Source organism: Leptodactylus fuscus, chromosome 8 (assembly GCF_031893055.1).
Source record: "Leptodactylus fuscus isolate aLepFus1 chromosome 8, aLepFus1.hap2, whole genome shotgun sequence".
Taxonomy (NCBI): domain Eukaryota; kingdom Metazoa; phylum Chordata; class Amphibia; order Anura; family Leptodactylidae; genus Leptodactylus; species Leptodactylus fuscus.
Window position 1 is genome coordinate 71,849,363 of NC_134272.1, and position 18,978 is coordinate 71,868,340.

The 18,978-nt window shown below is 42.3% G+C and overlaps 1 protein-coding gene across 3 annotated transcripts in view; it reads right to left on the reverse strand.

The window, feature by feature from the left end:
* Window positions 1–18,978, reverse strand: part of GAD1 (glutamate decarboxylase 1) — a 53,401-nt gene that overhangs the window by 20,511 nt on the left and 13,912 nt on the right. For all 3 annotated transcript variants that reach the window (XM_075284185.1, XM_075284186.1, XM_075284184.1), the window contains 3 exons: window positions 8,187–8,345; window positions 6,962–7,204; window positions 1,638–1,728 (listed from right to left, as the gene is read on the reverse strand). In XM_075284185.1, coding sequence (XP_075140286.1) covers window positions 1,638–1,728; window positions 6,962–7,204; window positions 8,187–8,345 — 493 coding nt within the window. The remainder of the gene's footprint in view (window positions 1–1,637; window positions 1,729–6,961; window positions 7,205–8,186; window positions 8,346–18,978) is intronic.

The following is an 18,978-nucleotide window of genomic DNA, read 5'->3' on the forward strand; positions in this document are numbered from 1 at the left end:
TGCAGCCTCGGCTCTGCTACATCAGAGCCGAGGGTGCGCTTGAACCCTTGTGCACCCTCGGCTCTGCTACATCAGAGCCGAGGGTGCGCTTGAACCCTTGTGCAGCCTCGGCTCTGCTACATCAGAGCCGAGGGTGCGCTTGAACCCTTGTGCACCCTCGGCTCTGCTACATCAGAGCCGAGGGTGCGCTTGAACCCTTGTGCACCCTCGGCTCTGCTACATCAGAGCCGAGGGTGCGCTTGAACCCTTGTGCACACTCTGCTTCATCAAGCTAATAGAATGCATTGGCCAGCGCTGATTGAAGCAGAGCTGAATCTGTGTGCTTAGCTCAACTACTCCACCAGTGTAGTTGAGCTAAACACACACATTCAGCACTGCTTCATCACGCCAACAGAATGCATTGGCCAGCACTGATTGGCCAGAGTACGGAATTCGGCCAATCAGCGCTGGCTCTGCTGGAGGAGGCGGAGTCTAAGGTCGGACCTGAATGGAGACTGGTGTGGAGCGATCTTAGACTCCGCCTCCTCCAGCAGAGCCAGCGCTGATTGGTCGAGTTCCGTACTCTGTCCAATCAGCGCTGGCCAATGCATTCTATTAGCCCGATGAAGTAGAGCTGAATGTGTGTGCTTAGCACACACATTCAGCTCTACTTCATCGGGCTAATAGAATGCATTGGCCAATCAGCGCTGGCCAATGCATTCTATTAGCGCGAACTGAGTTTGCACAGGGGTTCTAGTGCACCCTCGGCTCTGCTACATCAGATTGCTACATCTGATGTAGCAGAGCCGAGTGTGCATCAGATGTAGCAGAGCCGAGTGTGCATCAGATGTGTAGTTGAGCAGAACTGGCTCAGCACTGCTAAGTCTCTGCATTCGCATAGGAATGCATTGGCCAGCCTTCGGCCAATCAGCGCTGGCTCTGCCGGAGGAGGCGGAGTCTAAGGTCGGACCTGAATGGAGACTGGTGTGGAGCGATCTTAGACTCCGCCTCCTCCAGCAGAGCCAGCGTTGATTGGTCGAGTTCCGTACTCTGGCCAATCAGCACTGGCCAATGCATTTCTATGGGGAAAAGTTAGCTTGCGAAAATCGCAAACTGACAGGGATTTCCATGAAATAAAGTGACTTTTATGCCCCCAGACATGCTTCTCCTGCTGTCCCAGTGTCATTCCAGGGTGTTGGTATCATTTCCTGGGGTGTCATAGTGGACTTGGTGACCCTCCAGACACGGATTTGGGTTTCCCCCTTAACGAGTTTATGTTCCCCATAGACTATAATGGGGTTCGAAACCCATTCGAACACTCGAACAGTGAGTGGCTGTTCGAATCGAATTTCGAACCTCGAACATTTTAGTGTTCGCTCATCTCTAGTTACCTGCAGTCATCACTAGAGGGAGCTCAGAGGCTTCTTGTACATTGATTTATTATTGGAATTTATTGTAATCAGTAATGTCTGCAATAGGCTCCTTAGCTCCCCCTTGTGGAGGCTGCAAGAAGATTTATTTATTTCTATGCCAAAAAAGGTATGCTTCTGCTCCCATTATTGTCCTGGGAGGTATTTTAGAACTGACAGACTCCTTTTAACAAGATCCACAATTTCATGATATCACATAAACAGAATTAAAATGTAAATGTAACTTACATGTTTGTGTTTGCTGTTGAAGTCAACCATTCCCCAGCCAATCCAATCATGTCCAATCCAGTAGATAGCTGGTTGAAAAACCGAGGATGACCTAAGAAGTGGAAGTTGAAATAAATATTACTTACCAAATTTGTAATTTGTAGTTATGGACCACCCTTAAAGGGTCCTGTACCGATTATGGTAAATGACCTATTAATAATAACTGCTATGATGAATGCTGGTCTGAACAATGACCAATGATGAGAATGAAGAGGTTTCTGTTCTCAATGTAGCACTATAGCTTGCAAAATTAGTTTGCTGACGATTCATGAGGTTTGTCTGTCCATTTAGTTTTGTTCGCCACCAGAAATTATATTGATATAATGAATTATGCATATCCCATCTGACTGTTGAGGCCCAATAACAGGCTGCAGCATTTTCCATGATGTCACCCAGGAGGCCGGAAGAGGCAGAATACGCCGAAGACGACCACAAGAGAGCCCAGGAGATGTGAGGGAAGGTGAGTATCAGAATTTATTATGATTCCACACGCCCCCCGAGTCTCAAGAGACCCCACAGTATAATTGTGATTTGTGGGTGATGAACCCCAAGAGTTACAGCTTCATTTGAACTGAAAATTTTGGGAAAATTTATGACAAATCCAACTCATTCAAAAATGTTTTTCTCATTTCAAGCTACAGCCCCTTCAGCTTTTACCAGACACAGCACCACCTGTATTATTCGGCTGTGTCTGGCATTGCAACTCAATGCCATTCCCTTTAATAGGAATCTGCTGCAATGAGAGACACGACATGAAAATGATGGTGGTACTGTATCTGGTAAAAGACAATACGGCTGAGCCACTTCTGTAGGAATAATAGTCAAGGGGCTAACAGTATTGACCTGTGGTAGAAACAGAACAGAGGGCACCATATATAAAATATCATATATCATTTTGATGCCAACTTTTACCAGTCTGCAACCTTACAAGACTACAATAAGTGGCGGATAATTCATTCTATTTGATTATCCAGCATTTGTCTTTTGGCAAGGCTTCACCAGCCAGTAAAAAGGATCAGATACTGGTCCCCCTTTCATACCTTGGCCCAATCCCTCCAAACTGCTATATAGGTGTTCACCATCCATTGGCAAGGGAATAGGCTCAACGATGGGGAGGATCAACCATGTCCTCCATTTGGTTTGTCTCTTTAGTATGTATGCCCTTGTTATTGACAACTCTGAATATGATGATATCGAGTATATAGTGGCGCCATATTCTGCAGTACAGTATATAAGACCACAGCAGTAGTGATACAGAATGGTTCACTCTATCAGGTCATATTCCACAGGTCATACAGCGACTGAAACATTTCATATGTATTAGGGAGCGTAAGCTCTCGTGTAATGGGAAGACCTGACATCTGCGCCTATAAAATGTATTTGGCGAACGAAAAAAAAAAATTCCGTGAAATGCGAAGCACTAAGAGAAAACCCATTCAGGCCATATACTGCTCCATAAATCAGATGGCTGGGTCATGAACAGCTTGTGCAATATTAAAGGCAACCAAATTTGCCTTCTCCGACATGTCTGCCGCTAAAATACTAACTCCGGCTCCGGCTTTGGAAAGCTTGGGGGTTATTAATGCTAATGACAGAAGAGATTACTTAGGATTGTGCACTAGAAGGGCCGCCATTAGCCGAGAGCGCAGCGCCGTAATTAGCCGCACATTCTGATTACAGTTAATGATGTGAAGAACGAAAAACGGAGGCGTCCTGAGTATATCCCCTTCATATACACACCGGCAGACATCAGATTGCTATGGTAACAGTGACATTGTGCTCTAGATCATGGGTAAATACACCTGGATGACACAGGTCATGCTCATAATGGGGACATCTGCCTGGAATTCGTGTGTTTACTCGTAGCAGGTGCGCTCCGACTATTGTTTTCCTATACAACCACACCCAGGCGTTTATAAGCCAAGTCGTATAGGTTTTGTCTATAACCTGACAATGGGGCCTTTTATATTTCACTTTGATGCCTACAGCTATAATAAAACCTATGGTACGCACATTGTGGAGATGCCGCAGCCACCTGCCGCAGCACCTGGGACAAGAGAACACCTTCTGTATACAGAGTCTCTTGGAGTTTGCTTATTGCATTCAGAATTTTAAGAAATTTTACATTTTTTTGGTTAGAAGGGATTGGTCATCAAAGAGAACGTTCCTTTGAGTCATTTAGTTCCCATGAGCCAAGGCAAATAGTGTAGCTGCCATACTATGACAAGGCAACCATTCAGATGCATGACCCTACTTGTATTATAGGGGTGGCACAAGTCTGCAGGAGCTGCTGCCAGGGGCGTAACTTGAGAGGGTGCAGAGGGTGCAGTCACATTGGGGCCCAGGAGCCTTAGGGGGCCCATAAGCACCAGCATCAGTATTGAGATTGCAGCTTCCATCTGGCCCATAAGCCAAGGAGACCCACAGATTACCCTAACCACACTTAGGGCCCCTTCACACAGCGTTTAAAGCAGGTCCCATTGCTTTGTATGGGAGCTGGCATACACGCGCTCCCCATAGAAATGAATGGAAAAAAGCAGCCCATTCATTTCTATGGAGAGCGCACGTATGCCGGCTCCCATACAAAGCAATGGGACCTATTTAAACACTGCTGATTCGGAACGTTTACACGTTCCGAATCAGCCAGAGTATCCGCCGTGTGAAGAGGCCCTAAGGTGGATTAAACGCCTTAGCATCTGTAACCATCACTATCAAGAATTCACTATAGGGATGAGGTAGGGGGTAAGGGATCTTAAGAAGGGAATAAGCTGAGAGGAGGTTGCACATGTGTATATTTACAAGGGCAGCCAAACAAATGTGTAGCCAAGCAGGCAGTGGTGGCTGCCAAGCATGCACTGTCAACTCCTCATGTGTTCCCTGACTATATGCAGTGGTTGGTGACCATCTAATCAGGTGGGATGGTTGTTGAGGGTCTCCTGTTTTTAGGCAGTTGTGGATCCTAGTGTGGATCCTATTAAAGCATACCCTGTGGATATGGCAATGTATTGAAGGAATACTCCTTTAGAGTGGTGGTTCTTTGGGCCAGTTAGAAAATATTGATGTCACGATCCTTCACTATGAGCTACAGCAGAGAATCACTATGCGGCTCACGCATTCCTGCACCGTAATACAGATATGGATATTGATCTCTATGATTTTAGTGGCTTAGTGGCTTTGTGGTTGTCTTGAGATAAAATCTTGACCAAGGCAACCTGTGCATTTATTTTGTATGTTCTCCTCGTTCTTCTGCGGATTTCTTTTCATACCTAAATTGTACGTAAATTGGCCATAGCACATTCCTTAAAGGGAGTCTGTCACCAGAATCCAGCACATCATCCTAGTTCCCACGATAGGTTAGGGTCACCTGAAATGGATGGTATTTTCCCCTTGTCCATTGCTGAGATAGCACTGTTTTTGTCAATATGCAAGTAAGCTCTTTAGAGCAATGAGGGAGTTTCCACTTTCCTCTCTGGAGCAATGGCAGTTCTCTTGTTGCTGCAAAGAGCTCATTTTCATATTGACAAAAAATGCTGATATCTCAGAAATGGATGTATCGACTCACAACGGGAAAACACTAATTGATTTATGTGACCATAACCTATTTATCTGCAAGGCTGAGATGATATGCTGGTTCTGGTAATACTAACCTCTCTATCTGCAGGGCTGAGATGATATGCTGGTTCTGGTAATACTAACCTCTCTATCTGCAGGGCTGGGGTGATATGCTGGTTCTGGTGACACTAACCTATATATCTGCAGGGCTGGGATGATATGCTGGTTCCATTGACCATAACACATCTATCTACAGGGCTGGGTTGATATGCTGGTTCCATTGATCCTAACCTATCTATCTGCAGGGCTGGGGTGATATGCTGGTTCCAGTGACCCTAACCTATCTATCTGCCAGGCTAGGTTGATATGCTGGTTCTGGTGACCCTAACCTATCTATATGCAGGGCTGGGGTGATATGCTGGTTCTGGTGACCCTAACCTATCTATCTGCAGGGCTGGGGTGATATGCTGGTTCTGGTGATACTAACCTATCTATCTGCAGGGCTGGGGTGATATGCTGGTTCTGGTGACACTAACCTATCTATCTGCAGGGCTGGGGTGATATACTGGTTCCATTGACCATAACCTATCTATCTGCCAGGCTAGGTTGATATGCTGGCTTCCAGTGACAGACTGAAGGCTAAGAAAATCTAATAATGTTATAATTGCTTTATATCTTATAGGTCTAAAACCAACAAAGACACATCAGGAAATGCATCCAGTTTGTAAACACATCCGGATTTTACGTCCATTTTGATTCCTTTAAGGAACGTTAACCATGCAATGATTTGTCATTTTGAACTTGGCATATTAAAACCATTCGCGTTTAAGTTTTAGCCGCCACTTTACGTGAATAGCTTCATCTGATTGTCCATAAAGAGGATAATGAACACTGAGCTGTCTCTTCACAATGAGAGTATATGCTTCACGTCCCACACAGGGTCTATATATACGGGCCCCTCGTGTACAGGATGTGCAATGCATTCACATGCGCTGCTGTTTAACCTAATGAGATGTTTCCCTTGGCATAGCTTAAGTTTGCTTTTTATGTGAATTACAATCTTTTTAGTAAAGTCTTACCAATGGAGAGACCTGCTGCTGCTCAAGAACATGCATTGTATAGATTGCTTATAGAACAAAAGACTCAGCAGATGTTCCAGGTTGTTGGTTCAAAGGGATAATGCACCCCAATGGCCAAATAGTGACGTTCTATTGCAAGCTGACATTGCCAAAAGAGCCGTCCATATATATATATTGCATGCCATGATTGTCTAGTAGATGTATGTTATACCCTGGCACCTGCATCTTAAGAATGGGGTCCCTCCGACCCTTGTTTTGCACCTACTGTGAACACAGAGGTGGCCTTGTATGTGTGTTTTCCTCTATTGACTTCTATGGGAGTTCCAATAGGAAGTAAGCAAGCACTATAACCCTCGTTCCGGAGATAGGTGAAGGTCCCAGAGGTGGGATCCACATCTATTGGGCATTTATGACTGTGGATATGCCATACATGTTCAAGATGGCAATATCCTTTGAATCATGACCTTTAACTAACATTGTATTCCCAGAAGCCTTTCTTCTTTATTACAATGATAGATATAAACCTGGTAGTAAAATCTATATTGTAGTGTTCAGTGTGAATTTAAGAGTTTATTCAGCTCTTATTTCTCATCATATAGAATAGATAGTGGCCATAAATTTCATCATAATTGACGGTCCATTCAAGTACCCTACCTGTCCTGACTCCATACTTCAAGGTATCTCTGCAGTCCACCAAGATCTGCTCAAGTGACTCCGGGTTGTCCGACAGCTCCAGGTTGAAACCTTCTATTCCTTCTAGAAGCTGGTGTGGATGGTGAAAGTCTAGGACTTTGGTGGATCTATCGAATGTTTTCCTTACATAGTTCAGGAGAATGTCAACCACCTCGAGAAGAAACTGCATGGTGGGTTCTTCTCCATTCTTGGCAGGCAGTAAATCTGCAGAACAAACAAGCTATTAGCAGGCCGGCCTTTAAATCTCAGGAGCAGAAGATGGATCACCAATGGCGGGTGTCAGCTAGGTGCTGGGATCTTTATATATGACTTGGGCTAGGAGAATACAAATTGTCTGCAGAAAATACTAAGTGCGCTATCACACATCACCCTGACAGTTGTAGACTGTCTCATTTGGAATTAGCCATATTTCTCTGTCTAATCTTCTCCCGCTACCAGTCATCTCTGTGTTACCGTCATTAAGTATTTAAGAACTATCTGACAATTTGGGTTTACAAAATTCCAGATTGGTTTTAAGGCAAATGATACAAAGCAATGTATAATAGAAACTGCAATGGGATTAGGAGTCTATAGGTAGCCTATCTAACTGTCCTGCCTAATATCATGTAAGTAAATTTAAGAAAATCATCAGTAAAAAAACAAAAACAAAAACCTCAATGGGATTTTATTTTTAACAAATACAGTGTATTCTTAGTAAAATATATCCCAGTTACATAAGTTTCCAATATACTTTTTATTTCTCATGACTTTTAAGATCTCTCTTTGCTAAAACTATCATTGCTTACATCCAAAAATGAAAAGAAAAATCCTGATTTATTTGCAGAAAATTGAATATGTCTTTAAAGTATTACAACAATAAGATATATCATCTCAGCTTAAAATAACTGAATGAGAACAAATGTATAACACAAGCTGATTTTTCTATAAGTAATGCAACAACTGTATTAATAATGGCACAAAAATTGTAAAAAAAAATTAGAATGAATAACATTTATAAAAGTAAAATGTTTTGCAAAATATTAACATGTAAAAGTAAAAATGTAGCGTAAATAATGCAAAATATGCAATGCAATTCTCATGATAAATATCCCATATTTCCATGGGACATAATGTCTTCCAATAGTTATTGATGGCTCAAAAAGTTGCCCATTAGTATTCCAGAGCTTGATATGAGTTAGAGACTTACCTCGGGCATACAGGTTGGAGAAATCGGTCTCGGTACGCCTGAACCTTGACTCTTTCTCGATATTCTCACAGACCAGGAGGTTTTTGGACGACTGTCTCTCTTTGAAGGAACTGACAATTCTGCTCTTGTCCTCCAAGCTGTTATTCCTCTGCAGGAATCCTACATCATTACAAAAAGAACAAGTCACGGGCAAGCTCTTGTCATCCCTCAGCATGGTGGCGATGGACGCAACTTCTGGCTTTGGAACACAAGACCAAATGTGAGGTTACCCTGCAAACTCCTGACCGGGGCCTGTGCATAGGGCTATTTATGGGATTATCAGGCTATAGGAGGCTGATCTGCAAATGACATCAGCCGACATTAAAAAAAAAAAAAAAAAAAAGGAATCCAGTCATGCAAAGGACAAATGATTCTCCATCATTTGGTGCAGAGGTAAATTCTTATTAAGTTGATCGGACAGATTCCACTTCACTAACCAGCCACTGGGAAGCGGTTCAGGATGAGTCAATGCTATTACAGCCTGCAGGCAAAGTTTATGGACTGAGCAGGCAGATAGAGGGGGCAGCCATGTGTGATTAATAGCTCGACCACTTTCACTCATCCTCCTGTTGCTGCTTCCTAAAGAAAGGATAATAAAATCCTTATCTTCTCCCATAACTGCTTCCATAACAGGCATTCATTTGTTATATAACCTACATTCTAGAAGGGTAAATTAATATTTGTGACATGGCCGATTAGGGACATAGCGGAATCGGAGGCCTTGGAGAGGTTGTGGGTCATATGTTTTCCGGTCGATACTGGCATTAAAGGACAGAGCCCTGGTAAATGGCATGGAATTAAATGGAGCGCCTTGTATTATCCGGTTCATGGGGGAGAATGGCCTTATATTATTGAGGGATTACTATTATGGGGTTGAGTTATAGTGAATAACGTGAACACCATGGATGATACCTTGCCCTATTTGGAACGTTAGAAAACATTATCATCATTTAAAGGGGTATTTTCATCTTAGTGCTTGTATCTCTGGCCAAATGAAGTTATGGAAAAAGCGTAGCTATACTGTGCTGTTTCCCTAAATCCCATAGGATGTAATAGGGATATGCTACATCCTATACTCTCCAGTATATAATATATAGTATACTGTATATAGTATAGCTGTGTCTGTCAGCATCATATTGGCTATAAACCCAATCCCAGTACTTTGTAGAGGGGATTGTACAGTTTCCAAATATGCCTCTGTTATTGAGCTTTGGAGCCCCTCCTAAGCATAGGACTAAAACATTGATTTACATGAAAATGGGGTTCCAAAGCTGAGTAACAGAGGCATATTTGGAAATTATGCTATCACCTCTACAAGGTACTGGGATCAGGTTAATAACCAATTTACTGCTTGGTGGTAAAATCCACAGTTGCACCTTCATGTCCCGGGATTGGGGCTGCCACTGTAAGAACCCATGCATTTCACTTTACGGCCCTGTTTTTGCTCTTTGTGTTGTTTCAGGCAATGTTTCAGTTGCTTTCTGATAAGCAGATTTTGTTGGCCAATTAGGATGATTTGTCAATTGTGCCCAAAATTTCCAATAACGTCCTAAAATGCTGAGTCTGTACATCATTTGGACAATGACTGTCATCCACTGACTGCTCTTACAATGCCCTCGGAGACAGATTATGCAATGTATGGCCAAGCAAGGGTAAAACATATCCATTTTCTCAGTTGTTAGACACAGATGCCACGTGGTATTATATACCCGGGCCTCTAGGGATATCTTGTGATAGGATAGATCAGTATAATTGCTGCCAGTGATGCTTGGCCACAACCAGTTTAGTTTTGGCTGTCTACACAAATGCTGAGTTCTGGATTAGATTTTAAGTCAAGTTTGTAACTTTTGAAATCTTGAGGATGTACGGGGCTGTGCAAAGGTTTTAGGCAGATGAGGGAAACAGCTGCAAAAATAGAAGTAACAATTTAGTTTTGTCAATTAAGTAGAAATCTAAATCCCATCAATATTGGTGTGACCTTTGTCCTTTGCCTTCCATCGGTTCCTCTTAGTACTTGCAGACAGTTCTGGCAGATCTGGGCCACTCCGCCACCATCTTGGAGAACTAAGCACAGATCTTCTGTGGATGTAGGCTTGCTCCAATCCTTCTGTCTCTTCATGTCATCCCAGACAGACTGGATGATGTTGAGATCAGGGCTATGAGGGGGCCGTATCATCACTTCCAAGACTCCTCCTCCAAAAGCCAAAGGTCATACCAAATATTGATGGGATTTACATTTCTTTTTCTTTATTCACTTTATTTTTAACAGTTTGTTAACTATTAAAGCTCTATTTGTTTTGTTTTGTTTTTTGTTTTTTTTTACGGCTGCCACACTGTTGCATTAATATCAATTTATTTCCATTGGAGTACAAACATGAATGTTTTTTGTTTTTTTCTTAAAGGGTAGGGGGGCAGAATGGGGATGGAGGGGGATAGGGTAAGGTAGGACTCACCAAATCCCTAGACATAAAACTCTATTTTTGATGGTCCATTGTAATGGGCTGTCAAACAATTGGACATGTCCTACTCATAGTCAATGAGGGATCCTTGAAAATGGGTGTCCGTGGATGCAAAATGGCCATGAAAAAGGGTCATATTCACAGCCGTGGTTGTCTGAATAGAGCCTTACACTTCTATTTCTAATATTTTTACTCCGTGTTTTATATATGAAGAGCTCAACGGAAAAATGGCCTAAGTCCAAAAATCAATATTGTGAGAAAAACGAAATTTAAAGTTTTAGCCTAAAGCAAACGGGCATTATTGTGGAATATATCTATCCAATGTAATCAGCTAATGAACACCGTTAATCCTAATCATAAATTGTATTATTTATTAAAAAAATTGCAGCTTCATGTATAAATATTATTTATTTAATATTATTAATTAATTACTACTATTATTAAACGATGAAGAATAATAATTACCTGCCTCCCTTTTCGGCGCTAAATATGTGCAAAAGTCGATTTAGAGCCTTTTAAACAATAAGACAAAGTTTTTACACTAATATAAACAACAGACCGGAAGTCACGATTTCAATGAAAAAAATGACCAACGAGAGTGAAGTAAGTTTGTATTGGACTTAGGCCATTATTCCATTGAATGTAAATTCTTCTGCATTGAAATATATGGACTTAGGTCATTAATCCTAGGTACCTTGTAAACCCAATGCATAGAACGAGGTACAAAGAAGCTTTCTAGGTAATAATTTGAAATATGACAAAATGTGGACTTAGGCCATTTTTCCGTTGAGCTCTTCATATATATATATATATATATATATATATATATATATATATATATATATATATATATATTATAGCATTTTTTTGTTGCACAGGAATAGAACTAATGGAATACAAAGTAACCAGCTGACCTTCACATGTCCAGAACTTCTCCTCTGTATAATTTGCTGCCATTATTTTGGACCACGTGACGTCTCAGCCTTTCTTACTGTACTATAATTTGACATTGTTGGTTTTTCCCCCCTTTGGACAAGTAATTGCATCCTTTTCATTGCCTCAGATTTAGTCACGTCGCCAGCAAGGGCATTCATTTATTACCGCCTATTGCTCTTCAACACCATCCACATACCGGGACTGAATCAGTTGCCAGGCAACAGGATTTTTTCTTTTTTGCATATTAAAGCTACACACAGCGACCGGGTAATTTGCATTAACAAAATTAGCTCAACCGCACATTAAAACCATAAGTTCATTGACTATGCATCGTGCCAGCAGATAAGCACAGCTATAGGTGGGTACATTGGGTTGCTGATGTACTTATGATACTATAGGTTATATACTACATTGCATTGGGCGTATACATATACACTAATATTCACAAGCATTATTACATGTCATAGATATATCTGTATTGAAGGATTACAGGACTTTTCAGGAAGGTGGCAAGGGCAGGGTAAAAAGAAAAAGTTGACTTGCACATAAAAATGTGGGACTTTTTCGTGCCCTGTATTCCAGAAAGCTGACATACATGACATATTAAATTTCCCCCATAGAGAAGAGGGGATCCTGTTCCCCTTTCTATGTCATTTCCAAAAAAAAGCAACAGCAGCACAGAGGACTTTGTAAAGCGGTGCTGAGCAGTAAGTAGCAGAATTCGCTCTGAGCACCTCTCACCACCAAGGTTTATTGGTACAGTGTACCACATAGTCATCAACAGCCCTCAATTTTTATGTAAACTTAAAGGAATTGTCCACTTTCAGCAAATAAAAGTTATCGTTTATAAAATGAAAAGATATACAATTTTCCAATATACTTTCTGTATCAATTCCTCATGGTTTCTAGATCTCTGCTTGCTGTCATTCATTGTTTACTTCCAGTGGATAAAAATCAGTCATTTGATATACAGTCCATGGTCATGTGATGTATAGTTCATGGTCATGTGATATACAGTTCATGGTCATGTGATATATAGTCCATGGTCATGTGATATACAGTCCATGGTTATATGATATACAGTCCATGGTTATATGATATACAGTTCATGGTCATGTGATGTATAGTTCATGGTCATGTGATATATAGTCCATGGTCATGTGATATACAGTCCATGGTCATGTGATATACAGTCCATGGTTATATGATATACAGTTCATGGTCATGTGATGTATAGTTCATGGTCATGTGATATACAGTCCATGGTCATGTGATGTATAGTTCATGGTCATGTGATATACAGTCCATGGTTATGTGATATACAGTCCATGGTCATGTGATATACAGTCCATGGTCAGGTGATGTATAGTTCATGGTCATGTGATGGACACACAAGTGCACAACTCATTACCAGGCAGATGTCTGATTACTGTGCTGTGGCTGTAACGAGCTGTGCACCTGTGTGTCCATCACATGACCATGGACTGTGTATCACATGATCATGGATTGATGGCTGTATCTCTGGTTTTATACAACCTAGGTAAAATAACTCTACTATCCCATGGATGGTGAGAGAAAATGAAAATATCACTAGTTAAAAGCACAGTCAGGAATGTAATTTTATAGGCAGTGAACTTCTTCATATATCGCTCAACTTCCTGACTGCATACTAAGCTAGTGGTATCTCAGGTTATTTTAATACTGATTAATTTCAGCTTTCATGTGATACCAGAATCGTTTTTCTAGGTTGTATAAAACCAGAGATACAACCATCTGAAGTGACCATTCCCCTACATACTGGTAATACAACTGTATACTGATTTTCACTGGCAACAGCTCAATTAGAAGGTTGCTAAGGAGAAGTCTTGAGCCTGTTTTCTATTAAAAGTAAGTTAGAAAGGTTAATTATATTACAAAAATGTTCACCAAACAGCAGGAAAAAAAATAGGAGCTACACTTTAAGAATAGATAAATATTCAGGGCTACACCCCTGACATTGCCACTGTTGTTCTGCCTTTCTTAGCAGACCTAGTTTATTTGCTACCTCTGGGTTCTATTCCTGCTCCTGTCTAGTAGTTGCACCTGCTTACTTCCTCCAGCCTATCCCTGTGTAACTGCATCTTTATAAGTCAAATCAAATCAAATCAAAAAATGCTTTATTGGCACGTCCGAATAGGTATTTGGCATTGCCAAAGCTAGTAAAGTGTGTGTGTGTGTGTGGGGGGGGAGTTGGGTTGGGTGGGTGGTGGGTATGGGGGGGGGGTTTGGGTTATAACAGTCCATGGAGTCTCATCTTCCTCTTCGTTGGTGACTGCTATATGGGGGGGGGGTTGGAGGTGGGGTGGGGCAGGGCGGTTTGTTTGGGGTATAACAGTCCGTGGAGTCTCGTCTTCCTCTTCGTTGGTGGCTGCTATATGGGGAGGTGGGGGTGGGTGGGGCGGGTGTTTTGGGATAAATATAACAGTCCATGGAGTCTCATCTTCCTCTGGTTTGGTGACAGCTGGTCACGTATTGGGCAGCGATCTCCACAGTGGCCTCTTCTTCTCCCAGTAGGATGTAGAGTTTCCTCTTCTCGTCTGCAGATATGAAGTCTGGGATGTGGGCAGAGAGTCTTTGGTAGTAGACGGCCCTCACAGCTGAGTATTTGGTGCAGTGTAGCAGGAAGTGGGTCTCGTCTTCTAGGACCCCCTGGTCACAGTGCTGGCACAGTCTCTTCTCCCGTGGCTTGTACGTCTGCCTGTATCGCCCCGTCTCTATCTCTAGGTTGTGGGCGCTCAGTCTGTACCGACTCAGGGTCTGTCTGTGCTTGGGGTGGCGTATTCTCTCCAGGTAGGTGGCCATGGTGTAGTCCCTTTGTAGGGATTGGTACACGGTGAGTTTCTTGGAGTTATAAGTCTGTATCTTTAAGGCTAAAGCGCCAAAGCAACTTTGGCAGTGACTCCTGCCACGCGACCGAAGACTGCTGTTTCACTCTGTGACCCCGAGGGTGCCGCAACTTCTGCGTCTTTATAGCAGGGATTGTAATACACCGCGGCCAAACCGCGGTGTTTATGCCACATGTGGCTTCAGCCTCCATATGACCATACACATAAGACATCTTGCCCTACCGACCCCATAAACAGTCACCCACTTTACTTTAATGCTACTTAGAATAGAGCGTAATAGAGATTGTCTTTACGGCTATGTTTCTGTGTTGTTGTACAATCCTCTGACAGCTGCACGTGCAAAAAAAAAAAAAGACTAAAAAAAAACCTATAAATGATTTCATCTATTCCAAATTAAAGACTGTGATGTGTGCACGGGGCCCGCTAACTCAGATGTCACCCTACGCTGATAGCAGACAAGATTTTATCCAACGTGCTGTTCTCTGCCATCTTCTCCCGGATAAGCATGATAAGTGTGAATTTTTGTTTCAAATACAGAACCATTTTCTAATTCCTTATCCAAGATGTCACATCAAGGACTTGGCACAAATTCTGATGCCACGGAGAGAACCTGTGTATTTGTCTTGATAACCAGACATTTTAATACCTGCTGGCAGATGTGGAGTATGATAATAATAGAGAGGGAAGAGATATTCCCATTAAATTGGCACACACACAACACGGTAAGTAGTCATTTACATCTCAATAGCATCTAGTTTACAGGGAATATATCTTGGCCCGAACTGCCATTTGGAATACACGAGAGAAGACGTCCCCTGGGCATTCGCCAGCGGCTTCTTTAGGTGCCTATACACTAGTGGTTAGCCAAATGACCAATAGCTATTTCTCCCAATGCCCCATAATCATGGATACTATGCTCGGCTAAGCGTGCAAGTATTCTGAATGGAGAGAAGGTAGTAAGTCATGGCCAGACATTGCTGCCGAACGGAGCATTCGTCTTTAGCAGGCAGAGAGCAGGCAGGGAGAGGACCTGCTCTCTGCCTGAGCGTGAGGGGCGGCCGCTGGAGCAGCGCTGCTGCTCCAGCGGCGCTCCCAATCCACCGCTCAGTGACGGTGATGCTAAGCCAGTCCAGGACAGCTTGTCTTGGACTGGTTTAGGTCAGCAAAAATGCCGCCCTCCCTGTGGCCCTGCGGTCGCTTCAGGTCGCCTCATAGGAGGTGCGGCACTTCAGAGTCGACTCATAGTTTCTGCCTGAAAATTGGCAGAGGGAAAGGTCCTGCACGGACTTTTTCCTCTTCTGGTTTCAGTTTTAAAACAACAATCACCTGATAGACCCCCATTATAGTCAATTCCAGTACCTTGTAGAGTAGCTTCTACACTTTCCAAAGATGTGCTTCTTATTCTCCATAGCAGCTCCATTTCTATGAAAATGATGGTTTTATTCTTAAGAACATTAACTAGAGAGTGTTTTAGGGGCGTTTTCACAGATCCCTCATACATTGCAGTGTAAGCAGGGATCCATGTGAAAAGGACAAAAATAGACCATGATTTATATTTTGATGGAAATGGAAGAGGAATTGGAGACATTCATTCATTTCCACTATGTGAATATATCAATGTATTGATAGCAATAAGCAAGGAATGGTCAAAACGGAGATCTAAGAAAACATGCAGGTAAAGGAAAACAGGTAAAAGAAAGATATCAGGACTCAAGGGTCTTCTTAAAGGGATCATCACAAAAATTGCTTTATATTTCCTGTGCTTAGTTAGTGACATAGTAAACATCGAGCAGTTCTAAGACCACTATATTTGGATTATTGCTCTCATCATTGTGCATACACCTCCTGATTCTGTAGCCCCCCCCCCCCCATATTGCCCTGCACCTGGTCCAGGAGGGTGGGGTATTACACAAAGCCTGGGTTGGTGTATCTGGCAGACAGGTTCACTGGTGCGTTACTGTATCAGCTCTGCTTGCCTTACTAAATTAAAAAGATGATGGAAGGAGGACCCCTCTCCAGACACTGCGCGAGCTGCTAGCAAAATGCTCCATTAAATCGCACCAGCTGCTATTTATAGACCAAAATTCACTTTCAGAAGAATTTCTGCCTTGTCCTTAATATGCTGAATTTACACTTCCTTCAAGACCTGGATAACATGTGTGCAGATAACATGTGTGCAGCGCTACACGTCAATTCTGGGTGTCTAAGATAATATTTCCATGGGGGCGAGAAGAGACTTTGTATGATTCACCGCCATGATAACAAAGGATATAAAACAAACAGATATAAAATATACTCTAATATCAACCCCCATTGCTGGGAGGGAGGAATGAATAGTCTGGATTGATTGTATTCAGGGGGTCCTAGGGAAAGCCTATCTCTCCCAAACAGGCCTGACTCCTGCCCGTCTAATGCGCCTCTCATTAATCTTTCCTCCCAGGAGACCAGTATTTTGTTGGGAGATAAGCTTGAGAAATTTTCAACACTCTATGATCCCATTGCTTCCACCATTACCAGATCCCCTCGGGGGTCTCCAAATCATTTACAGCATTAACCCATGCCAGCGCTCAGATTACCCGAGCAGACTTGTATTATCTAACTGATTTACACCAGATCATTAAGTGCCCGTAATGAAGTGTCTGCTGGATCATAATCATTGAATTCAGTCATTGCTCAAATTTATTTGATGTCTAGGATGACTCGAGAGAAGGAAAATCTGCTCTATATATGTTCCCCTGACATGGAAAGTAACTAAAGTGAGCGCCAAACTGTGAGCAGCGGAAAATGGCGCAACTGTAAATGGTATAGCGGCAGATCATATATAATGGGGTTATGGCACAGTAATGACATCACCTATTCCATATTTAAAGGATTTTCCCATGAACATGATCATATTTATTATTATAGACAATTCAAAGAGAAACATTTTTGCAAATATAAATAATTACGATTTCCTCTATCTTAGTCTTGACAGTCCATTGTCTTGATCAGTTGCCAATGGATATGACCATAATTACAGGAACTTTCTTTTCTCTTAAACGCAGCCATGATGTCCTTATTTAGGTCGGGTTATCTTCTCATACATATAGTGTCCTCCTGATAACCAGCCATGGTGTCCTTATTGTGGACGGGTTATCTTCTCATACATGTAGTGTCTACTCCTGATAACCAGCCATGATGTCCTTATTGTGGACGGGTTATCTTCTCATACATGTAGTGTCCTCCTGATAACCAGCCATGATGTCCTTATTGTGGTCAGATTATCTTCTCATACATGTAGTGTCCTCCTGATAACCAGCCATGATGTCCTTATTGTGGTCAGGTTATCTTCTCATACATGTAGTGTCTACTCCTGATAACCAGCCATGATGTCCTTATTGTGGGCGGATTGTCTTCTCATACATGTAGTGTCCTCCTGATATCCTAATAACCACCCATGATGTCCTTATTGTGGTTGGGTTATCTTCTCATACATGTAGTGCCCTCCTGATAACCAGCCATGATGTCCTTATTGTGGTCGAGTTATCTTCTCATACATGTAGTGTCCTCTTGATAACCAGCCATGATGTCCTTATTGTGGTCATGTTATCTTCTCATACATGTAGTGTCCTCCTGATAACCAGCCATGATGTCCTTATTGTGGTCGGGTTATCTTCACATACATATAGTGTCCTCCTGATAACCAGCCATGGTGTCCTTATTGTGGACGGGTTATCTTCTCATACATGTAGTGTCTACTCCTGATAACCAGCCATGATGTCCTTATTGTGGACGGGTTATCTTCTCATACATGTAGTGTCCTCCTGATAACCAGCCATGATGTCCTTATTGTGGTCAGATTATCTTCTCATACATGTAGTGTCCTCCTGATAACCAGCCATGATGTCCTTATTGTGGTCAGGTTATCTTCTCATACATGTAGTGTCTACTCCTGATAACCAGCCATGATGTCCTTATTGTGGACGGGTTATCTTCTCATACATGTAGTGTCCTCCTGATAACCAGCCATGATGTCCTTATTGTGGTCAGATTATCTTCTCATACATGTAGTGTCCTCCTGATAACCAGCCATGATGTCCTTATTGTGGTCAGGTTATCTTCTCATACATGTAGTGTCTACTCCTGATAACCAGCCATGATGTCCTTATTGTGGGCGGATTGTCTTCTCATACATGTAGTGTCCTCCTGATATCCTAATAACCACCCATGATGTCCTTATTGTGGTTGGGTTATCTTCTCATACATGTAGTGCCCTCCTGATAACCAGCCATGATGTCCTTATTGTGGTCGAGTTATCTTCTCATACATGTAGTGTCCTCTTGATAACCAGCCATGATGTCCTTATTGTGGTCATGTTATCTTCTCATACATGTAGTGTCCTCCTGATAACCAGCCATGATGTCCTTATTGTGGTCGGGTTATCTTCACATACATATAGTGTCCTCCTGATAACCAGCCATGGTGTCCTTATTG